Source organism: Corvus kubaryi, unplaced genomic scaffold, assembly GCF_017639235.1.
Source record: "Corvus kubaryi isolate FWS band 111438036 unplaced genomic scaffold, C.kubaryi_AGA036_p1.0 37398, whole genome shotgun sequence".
NCBI classification, from domain to species: domain Eukaryota; kingdom Metazoa; phylum Chordata; class Aves; order Passeriformes; family Corvidae; genus Corvus; species Corvus kubaryi.
The window spans coordinates 658,047-669,269 of NW_024581137.1; the positions used below are offsets into that span (position 1 = coordinate 658,047).

Below are 11,223 nucleotides of genomic sequence, written 5' to 3' on the forward strand. Positions count from 1 at the left end.
ATCCCCGCAGCCTGTTCAGAGTGGCTCATCTCTGACCAAGGCAGAACCTGTCACTCTGCCTCCCACGAGCACACGGCTCGGGGACCTTTCTGCAGGTGGGCAAGTTTCTACAACTTCTACATCTTCAATTCCTACAGTGGTTACAGACAGCAGCGTTGCAACGAGCCTCCCAAACCCTGTGCTTCCAGCAGTGTCTGACCAGTTTAAGGCAAAGTTTCCATTTGGTGGTCTGCTAGACTCTATGCAAACGTCAGAAACCTCAAAACTACAACAACTAGTGGAGAACATTGATAAGAAGATGACAGATCCAAATCAATGCGTCATTTGTCACCGTGTGCTTAGTTGTCAGAGCGCTCTCAAGATGCATTACAGAACACATACAGGAGAAAGACCATTTAAATGCAAAATTTGTGGACGTGCCTTTACTACGAAAGGCAATCTAAAAACACATTTTGGAGTTCATCGAGCGAAGCCACCACTTAGAGTACAGCACTCGTGTCCCATTTGTCAGAAGAAATTTACAAATGCAGTTGTTCTTCAGCAGCACATTCGTATGCATATGGGTGGGCAAATTCCAAACACGCCGCTACCAGAGGGCTTCCAAGATGCCATGGACTCAGAGCTTTCCTATGATGAGAAGAATGTTGACACACTGAGCAACTTCGATGATGACATTGATGAAAATTCTATGGAAGAGGACCCGGAACTAAAGGACACAGCAAGTGACTCATCCAAACCCCTTATCTCTTACTCTGGGTCATGTCCTTCTTCGCCACCTTCTGTGATCTCCAGTATTGCTGCTTTGGAGAATCAAATGAAAATGATTGATTCTGTCATGAACTGCCAGCAGCTGACCAGTTTAAAATCCATAGAAAATGGATCAGGGGAAAGTGACCATTTGAGCAATGACTCCTCATCAGCTGTTGGTGATCTTGAAAGCCAGAGTGCAGGCAGCCCTGCAATGTCAGAGTCTTCTTCCTCCATGCAAGCTCTGTCTCCTGTGAATAGCAATAGTGAAAGTTTCAGATCAAAGTCCCCCGGTCTCAGTAACCAGGAAGAGCCACCAGAAATACAATTAAAGACAGAAAAACCAGACAGTCCCCCACCCACAACTGAAAATGGAGGCGCATTAGATCTGACATCCACCAACCCGGGAAGACCAGTCATCAAAGAGGAGGCTCCTTTTAGTCTGCTGTTCCTGAACAGAGAACGTGGTAAGTTTAAAAGTACTGTTTGTAATATCTGTGGCAAGCCTTTTGCTTGTAAGAGTGCATTGGAAATTCACTACCGCAGCCATACTAAAGAACGTCCATTTGTTTGTACAGTCTGCAGTCGTGGGTGTTCCACTATGGGTAATTTAAAACAGCACTTACTGACGCACAAATTAAAAGAGCTGCCTTCTCAGTTATTTGAACCCAACTTTACTCTAGGTCCCAGCCAAAGTACTCCTAGCCTGGTCACCAGTACAGCACCTACCATGATCAAAATGGAAGTGAATGGTCACAGCAAGCCGATCTCTTTGGGTGAGGTTCCCTCGCTTCCAGCTGGAATCCAGGTTCCTGCTGCACCACAGACAGTGATGAGTCCGGGGATCACCCCTATGCTGGCACCCCCCCCTCGCCGGACTCCCAAGCAGCACAACTGTCAGTCGTGCGGGAAGACCTTCTCCTCAGCAAGTGCACTGCAGATACACGAGCGCACCCATACCGGTGAAAAACCGTTTGGTTGCACAATCTGTGGTAGAGCTTTTACCACAAAGGGGAATCTTAAGGTAAGAGGCCACATGAAACTGTAAAGGCTTGGGGAGGGGGGGTTAAAGAGCACCGCTCTTGAACTCAGCAGGTTTTAGTGCTAAGCGTTTGTCCCAAAGACAGGTGAGAAGGGAGCTTCAAGGAAATGTTTGCTGTATGGTGGCGGTCATTACGCTTCCACTGCGTGGAAGATAGGGACTGAAAAGTGGCTGTGCAATGATGCGAACTTTAAAACTGGTTCCAGGTATACATGCAGGCATGTTGCAGCTCTCTTGACAGATGTGATGGCACACCCAGTCAGCTGATGGACATGTTCTGAGAGTTCTTATGGACCATCAATGCAAAATAACCTTGCTATAAACCAGAAACACAGAGCTTGCTTGGCTCCTTTGGTGCCTCCCCAATTTCTATTTTCTATTCCGCTTTGCAGCCATTGCAGAGTAGAAAGCTGCTTCTCCCAGATTTACAGTGGGTTACTACAGGAGTGATGGCTCCTATTCCTACAGTCTGGTTAGCCATTAGAACGCAGCCTGGGAAAGACATTTTAAATGTCATTTTTAATAATACTAAACTTAGCAAAGTAATCAGTGCTTCTGACATGAGATAAAATATGAAAACAGACAAGATGAAAAAAGGGAACGGGCAGAAAAAAACACCCATTTCCTAGTATGAGTAATGCCCTTGGTAATCTTCAGCATGTGAGGACTTCCAGCTTGCATGTGAAATTGTCTAACCCAAGAGAGTATGTACCCTTTAGTCTTGCAGTGCTGTTTGTTTTCACTGAGAAGAAGCAAATGCACATTGAAAAACTGCTATGGAACTGGGTTTTTTTTGTGTGGGCTGACTGGACCTTAGAACTGTGTCTTAACTGGAACTGATTTTTTTTCAATACGAATTAAAAGGCTTTTTTTTAAAAAAGCGAGCACTACTGTAAGTAACAGCATTTCAGGCTAGACACCTCAGCAGAATGTGCTAACTTGGGGGTGCTTCTTGTCCTGTTCACTCTGCAGGTTCACATGGGGACTCACATGTGGAATAACGCCCCTGCACGCCGTGGCCGACGCCTCTCTGTGGAAAACCCCATGGCTTTGCTCGGTGGCGATGCACTCAAGTTCTCCGAGATGTTCCAGAAGGATTTGGCAGCTCGGGCCATGAATGTTGACCCCAGTTTTTGGAACCAATATGCTGCAGCTATCACTAACGGACTTGCTATGAAGAACAATGAGATTTCTGTCATACAGAACGGAGGCATTCCTCAGCTCCCAGTAAGTCTAGGCGGGGGCGCCATCCCGCCTCTAAGTAACCTTACCGGTGGCATGGACAAAGCTCGCACAGGCAGCAGCCCTCCCATTGTCAGTCTGGACAAAGCAAGTTCTGAAACGGGAGCCAGTCGTCCATTCACCAGATTTATTGAGGATAATAAAGAGATTGGCATAAATTAAAAGCATTCATTCCGAATAACTGTTGGACCTCTACTCGACACAACTTGTCCTGTTCCATGTACAGCTTTTGAAGCTAAGCATTAGTTTCCTGACCTAAATGCATAGGTTCCCTTTAAAGTTTTACCCATAGCAGAAATACATAACTTTGTGGCTGCTGAAAAGTTGTCTTGCAAGATCTGCATGGTACTTCTTTCAACAGTGAGTTTGACTGTTACTGAGAACTTTGAAACCTTTTAATTTAACAGAAAACAAACAAACAAACCAGTCATGGGATAACTTCATTAGAAACAGAAAGAGGCTAGTCTACATTCACTTTGCTTCTTACAAAACTTACTATCACCTGAGAAAGGGGGGCTTCATTATGGCATTCTGTCACACTTATTTGCTGGTTTTGTTCAAATTAGTTAGCAACTTGGACTATGTTTTTAGGAATCTTAATCTTAAATAAGTGATTTAGTACCCCAATGCTGTGTATTATTACAGTATCCTTGTCTGTAGTATTTATAATGTTAAGATTATGCGGGTAACAGACAATATACTAGCCCCAAACTTAAATGAAGCTTTTGTACTGCAAAATACATCTGGCTATGTGATTTTTCTTTTTTCTTTTTCTTTTTTTTTTTTTTTTTTTTTGTTAAGCAAGTTTTGTTTTACTATGAGTAAGTGGTTTCTTTCAATGCAGGCAAAATTGTGAAGTTTATTGGGAAAGATAGCATGCTTTTCATGTGCAAGTACCTGTCAGTAACAAACCTTTTTTTATTTAAATATTTGTAGCTGCTATGTGGACAGTTGTTCTATTAAATGAAAAAAAAATGTAGTGTGGATTTTAGCTCAATGATTGGAAAACAAGTTACAGACAAACCTTAGCACCATAAATTATTCACAACATTATAAACAGTTGTGAGTAAATACTCCGTGTTATCAAAGCTGTACAATAAAAAGGTAATGTTTGTATAATGTGGTTGCAAACTCTTAATTTATACTATTGCACTTTTAGTATTTTGTATTAGGGAGGTTTGTCTATAATTTGAAACTGAACAAAGATGTAAACTATTTTATAAATAGTACTTTGACTTAAGGAGTAAGGAGGAGGACCCTGATGCAGTTTCTTGTTTTAAGGTCAAACAATGAGAGATCTCTATCAACTAAGCAGAAAATTGCAGAGAACTGTCAGATCCTTAAGAAATATGGGGACTGCCATTTCTTAAATGGAAATGATTCATTTAACTTTTCTACTAAACCCACTCAAAAGTGTGACCACCCCCGACAGAATTCTGATACATTTATCTTAGGAGTGTGATATTAATACAAGTCTAGGATAGAGGAAGAAGTACATTATGTAGGTTTAATTTTCCTGTAATCTGTTCTGTCTCTTTCACACATAACCATGAGAAAGATGCTGGCTGCCTAATAATAGTGGGAACAAAAAAAGAACTTTTGAGCAGCGTGAGCAGTAGTAACACACAAATGTTCTGTATTTATTTCCAACTCTGATTATCTTTTCAGATTGCTCCAAAGCACAATGTACTCTGATTAATCAAATATAATTTTATGGTGATTGCATTGTTGGAATTACACTGAGTAAACAAAGGGAATGGTTCCACTCATAAGTTAGGCTGGGGATGCTGAGGAGACTGGGGCTTAATCAAAACTTGAACAGTAAATGTTTTGTGTACTACCTCATTTTTGTGCATTACAACATGGTGGAGTTGACACTCTGAACTTCCGTCCAGCAGAGTTGCTTGAGGGACATTATGGGTAGCTGGGTAACAGCGCAAGGAGTTTTATGCCCCTGAAGAACGAATCAGACAGTGAGGTCTTCTCAGTTGAGACTGAAAAATAGGACAATCTTTCTTATACAACAGAAACCATTACTGTAAGAGGATGGACTATTTCTGCCATCATATAATGGAGTGAAAAGAAGTTCAAAGACTTATTAGCTGTTTGTTTCTGTTGGAAATGAACAATGAACTCTACAGCTCCATTTTCTACAATGATGAGATAGAGATATATAGATATAAATATATATCTATATCTGAGCAAAATTATATATCTGTAACACCTCTACAATATAACACAATTTTTTTGCCACAGTGTGTGGGTGGTTAGGGGTGTTTCCAAGTGTTAAAAAAAGAAAACTGAGGTGGCTTAATGTTGCTGTATTTCAGCAATTGAATGTTTTTATTTATCTGTGTAATTTTTGGTGTGACTTTTTTTTTGTTAGTATTTGGTACCATGTAGTGTTATCTCTATTCCCTAAAGGATGTGTATAACTTAAAAAACAAACAAACAATAAAAAACAAACAAAAAAAAAAAGAAAGAAAAAGAAGAAAAAAGGAAAAAGGAAAAAGAGAAAAAATATGTAAAGTGTTGTAAATAAGATGGTTGACAATGGTACAGTAAGACTGACCCCATTTTGTATTCAGGGTTAGGCCATTCCTCTCTGCATGGTGAAGAGAGACACTATTTTTATACTGTGATACCATGTAGGGCAAGGAGCCTCCCTGAAACAGCTGGGAATTGTTACCTAGATCCAATATTTTTTATTATTAAATCTTGTTGGCTTGACACATCTACTGATTGAAATGGATGTCTTAGTCTAGGTTACTATTTTTGTCATATGGAATTGAATAAAATGCAGGATGTAATATTATTTCTGAATTGCGTTCCTTGATTAATAACAGAATAAGATATGAGACTAAGGTCACTTGTGGTAGATTGGTGTCAATGACTTCTAATTGTTGCTTCTGAAAATCGGAATAAGGTCGACACCCTATATTCAAATGTTTTTCTAATTTATAGTAGCAGTGCAAAGGGATAGAATTATTAAAATCTGTTTTCCAATGAAAATAAATTTTAAGAGCATTTATCCCAAGGCAGTAGAACAAAAAAAGACAACAAAAAAAAATATTTTGGAGGGGGGAAAACAGACTTTGGAATGACTACTGTTTGAAATTGACTGCTTTCTGAACACTTATCATGTACTGTCTACTGAAAAAGCCTCCTTTCCAGGTTGTTTAAACATTTGCCTAATATTCATGATACACTGAATGATAACATTTGGGAACAAATTTATCAGGAGCAGTTCAAATTCTAAAATTAGAAAAAAAAAAAAAAAAGAAAAGGAAAACAATTGACAACTCGCATCCGTTCATTCCAAATGACATAATCTATACATTTAAACCCATGGTTTTGTTTTTGTCTTTTTTTCCAATACCCTCAATTATCAAAGCATGTCTAACTTAACCAAATTATTTTTTCACATTGATTTAAATGAAAGTATTTACATTCTTAAGGTTAGGCATGTGGTTAAGAATCTCCTGCAAAAAAGCTGTATGTTCAACTAACCTCCAAGCTGTTATATTCCAGTGGTGAATGCCTGCTGCATTTAAAACAGACAAAAGATAAATAAAAGAGAAAAATCTGTATTAATCATCTTTCAGTGGCCTTGTTATGCAGATACTGTGTTTTATAAGATGAACCCAAAGAAGGTATGAGTTTCCTCAGGCAACTCAACAACAACGATAGGTTTGTGCTTTTCTTCCTCCATGCACGTCCCTGAGTCTTGCTGAGAGAAAACATGATATGCAAAAGAGAAGAAAAGCAAAGGAGCGCTGATAGCTATGGTTCTGTTCAAAACACAAGAGGAAAATCACCTGCTTTCCCCTCCTCCCCCCCCAGGAAAGGATGAAAGCAGAATGGTATCTAGTTTTAAATATGTATGGGGGGGGGGGGTTTTATCATATGAAGACATTAAATAATAAAATATGCTACACAGATGAAAATGGTCAGAGTCTGTTGAACTACAGATGTCTAAAAATGGAGCCATTGTAGGAACTCTATATATGATCAGAAAAATTGCCCATTATGATTTTTTAAGGGGAGGGTTCCAGCAAGGCTTTCAAACTTTTTGCTTCCATTTTTCCCATGAGTTATTAGAAAGAGAGCATTTATGACAAATGATTGCATAACTAAATTTTTACCCAGGTGGTTTTTTTATTTTGTATATATTAGCCCTCAATATATTATCTGTTCCTTTACCTGTTTTGTCTTTTCCCTCTTGGAAAACACTTTGTTTTTCTAAAGCTTCATTTGTGCTGTATTTGTGTTGCCTTTAATTTACTTCTCTGCATGTACTCTGTCGTTTGGAAGATACTGTGGTTTATTTTTTCCTTTTTCTCTAATTCTGCAGAGGTCAAAAGAGCTGCCTGTTTTTTACGTCTATGTGTAACACTAGCATAATGAGTGATGAAGTCTTCAGTGATGTGATCAGGTATGTGCATAGCTCACAGGATTTTCTGACAAACATGCCATTCACACTCCTTCCTGCAGATGAAGGCATGAAGCTCATTAGTGTTGCTGATTGAGGGCAGCCGCAGATGGGCAGGAGGATGGAAGTCCTGATCCTAACTCCACTCCGCCTGCTTTTACACCACTGAAGCTCTACGGCCTTTAGCGGAGATACTCCAGGTTTATTCTGGTGCAAGAGGGACTGCTTCCACGTTCAGATGTCTTGCTTTACTTTAAACATTTTCAAAACAATGGCTAGCTATACAATATTTTAAAGTATGTCTAAGCAAAAGCACTCTGGACTTTATTTTTAAAAAGAGGGAGAAGAGAATACGTATATTTTAGTACATTCCACAGGATTATCCCAGTTTTAAAGGAAGTCCTGAAATCTGAATCTAAAATATATATGGCTGTGCCCCTTAAAATATAATTTGATGTCATCATACTAATATTCAGCATATTCACATAAATGAGTAAAAGAACCTGTAATTTTTATGCATAAAAGAATGGGAGACTCTTGCTACAGTTCTGCTACACAAGGTATGCACTCAGAGGGACATACCTTCCCTTTGCAGATATGAAAGGTATCATCAGATTTATGAAAAGAAAAATACGTGTTTGTGCATGTCACAGGACCAATATATAGTACTTTATTTTTTCAAAGGGAGAAAGTCTCAATCAATTGACAAAGCAACTAATATGAAAGCCAAGAGCTTTGGGCTGTGCCACTTAGGTTATTTTGAGGATGTGGGCAAGTTCTATATTAGGCTAATATTTTGCTTAAGAATGACATACTTCTGGGGCCTCTGGGAGTCAGGGAATCAGGCCTCTGGGAATCCCCCTGCAGCATCAGCTAGCACCTTGTAGTATTGGGATGAGTTGCCCCATCAGTAAGATGGGGTAACACTTTCATACCTACCTCACAGGGGTGTTGTGAGGAATAGTTTTATGTTTGTACAGTGTTTCAAAGATGGAAAATGTTTAATATTATCACTGATTTTAGAGACTTTATAGTATATGTACTATTATTTATTATTTGTACTCCAGTAGTACCTATGAGCTCCAGTCAGGACTGAGAGGCCTTACCCTACATGTTGTACACTCACCTAGTTGGGACTGACATAAAATTTTACTTAGTAACATTTTTCAATGGAGATATGTCATTATCAAATACCTATTTGATTACTATAGTGTTTAATTCAATTATTTAGGTGTTCAAATTGATTATCAGTTTTAGGCTATGGCAGAGAATTATCTGGTATCACATTTTGTTTTGAGCTTGTATTGATTTTCAGAAAAAGTGCACCAATTTTTTATGGATACTCTACAATCAAATCTTGCTATCAGTGGAATTCTACTGTACTTTTTGCCATTAAAGCTAAACATTAAAATACATCTGTGTGTATACATTATTATACACCAATATATAATATATATACCTATAAGCATGTAAGTTTTAAATTCCTTTAGCAGCTTAGATTAATTTCAAACTGTGTCTGACATATTTTGCACAAGCATTGCCGATTTCAGATGCGACTTAAACATCGTTAAATGGTGTTGGCTCTCAGTAAAGATATAAAAACTGGAAAACATGACAACAAAAGACATATTGTCACTATCATATTTATGAAGGCTTGTAAGGAAAGTGTCTAAGTCTCAAATGTATTAAAAACCTTCAGTAAGTCATAGAAGTCTTTACTTAGATTATGTTGGAATAAACTACTATATCAAAATGAAATCACTGTATATAAGTATGTTAAAATGAATAAATAATTCCAAAGGTAATGCCTGCTATCATTTGGATGCTGAACAGAAAGTAATTTCTTTCCCAAATTGGCAAACTATAGTTAATATTTTTTTACAGGTATCTGGCTTACAATACTGTGTTAAACAGCCTCTTTAGCATCTGGCCATGTGCTAAATATATTGGCTCAATTAATTCTATTGATACTCCTGTGTTTTTTCTTTGATTGTAAGGAAAGTTTTTTGTTTAGTTTTGATTGAGCTGGCACCAGTGATGTTAGTCTCACTGATTTCACTCAGGCACATCATGGAGTAAAGGTATAAGCAATGGTAGGTGAATCTAGTCTAAAGAATGTCTCTTTCTTTTCCTTCTGGGTATTTCTGACATCTCTCCATCACCCCACCCCATGCTGGTTACCAGCCAACATGTCGTAGGTTGTTGTCTTCCTTGTGTGTTGATTAGCACTCATGGCTCAGCCCATTTTATGGAACACTTGGCACTTGTTCAGCTACAATGCACACTTCATATGGGACCTATAGATACACCAACATGAGTATCATATTTAATGCAGGCTGCTGGTGGGGGCTGCAAGTAAACACCTATGCCGGAAGTCGTATGTCATTACCTGCGGTGTGCAGCAAACAAAATGGGCACATAAAAGGATGTGGTCATCAGGAGGTTTCTATCACTTTATATTCTCAATAATGTGCCTGATATAGGAGGATTGGCTTTTGTTTTGCTTTTTTAAACAATCCTTACTTACTAAAACCAATGGGCTTTATACTAAGACATTAGCTAATGCATCTATTGGGTAACAGAATCAATTTCCCTGTGCACTTTCGAAATTTTCTTAAAAGAAAATTCAATTAAATCTTCAAACAGTTTCTTATGTACCTTGTGTCCTTGAATGTGATATCTATTCCAATATTTGGCAAGAGTTTGGGCCAGTCCATAGTATTTTCCCATACACTGGGCAGTCCAGATCTCCACAAATTACCCCAGGTAAAGTAATGACATATGCCAACCAGTACTACTCATTACATGGAATTTTTTCAATGTCTTATCATGCAACTTATTACAATAGCTGAAACTTCAGCCTCACATAAAGTAGCTTAAATGAGCCTAGTAATCTCTGCAGTTTACATATTTCCTCTTCTCCAAGCGCTACTATCTTCATGAAGCAGTTTGCCACTGTTTCCTCTGTGACAATGTGTCTTCTGATTCTTTTCTGCAAAGTAGTGCTGTTATGTTCATTTCTCTGGCTTCATTGTCTCTCTGTACACGGCCATGTACTTTACATGTTTTCTTTTAAGTTGTGTTAGATTTGCCCAGTACACACATCTGTCCTTGTATCATGTTGAGATTAATTTCTTTTTTAATTTTTGGGCCAGGTCGTATTGTCCCTACTCACACCTCCATCCAATTCCAATTAATTTCTTTCATTGGGACTATGAGTAGAAGATGCTGCACAATGAAGTAAAATTCAGCACCCTGAAACTTTGAAGAATTTTAAGATGTTTACCCAGCTGGGATTACTGCACACTCACATGTTGAATACTCGAGTTTATTAACCTCAGCTCTTGGGCCTGTTATACATACAACTAGTTCCACTCTTAGTTCCTTTATGTCTGGAGACTCTTTCAGGCTGATTTTGGTTTTCCACACTTTTTAAAAAATAGCAGTATATTACCAGTTGTTAAGGTTGGGGAGCTCCTGAAACCAGAAATGTAATCTAGTCAATGTTGGTCTGTATGAATGTCCCAAACAGATTTTCAGTTTAACGCTACTCCATGGTCTTAGAAAAAAAAAAGAATATTTTATTACTTCTAAAGCTTACCATAGGGCTCCAAAAGAGAAATGAAAATGACCCTTAGCACATCCGGGTAAGTGCAGCTGTAAAAGGACTCATCTTTTTTACTGAGCACAGAATTTCTGGTTTCTACAGAATCATTCCTGATTTACACTGGTATGGGCAAAATCAAAAGGTTGTAGTGAC

At 38.4% G+C, this 11,223-nt stretch overlaps 1 protein-coding gene across 2 annotated transcripts in view; it reads left to right on the forward strand.

The window, feature by feature from the left end:
* The window catches only part of SALL3 (spalt like transcription factor 3), a 27,106-nt gene extending 18,228 nt beyond the window's left edge, over window positions 1-8,878 (forward strand). For both annotated transcript variants that reach the window (XM_042043720.1, XM_042043719.1), the window contains exons 2-4: window positions 1-1,214; window positions 1,431-1,771; window positions 2,762-8,878. The exon at window positions 1-1,214 is cut by the window's left edge. In XM_042043720.1, coding sequence (XP_041899654.1) covers window positions 1-1,214; window positions 1,431-1,771; window positions 2,762-3,193 — 1,987 coding nt within the window. In that variant the 3' untranslated portion in view covers window positions 3,194-8,878. The remainder of the gene's footprint in view (window positions 1,215-1,430; window positions 1,772-2,761) is intronic.
* Window positions 8,879-11,223: the final 2,345 nt, after the last annotated feature.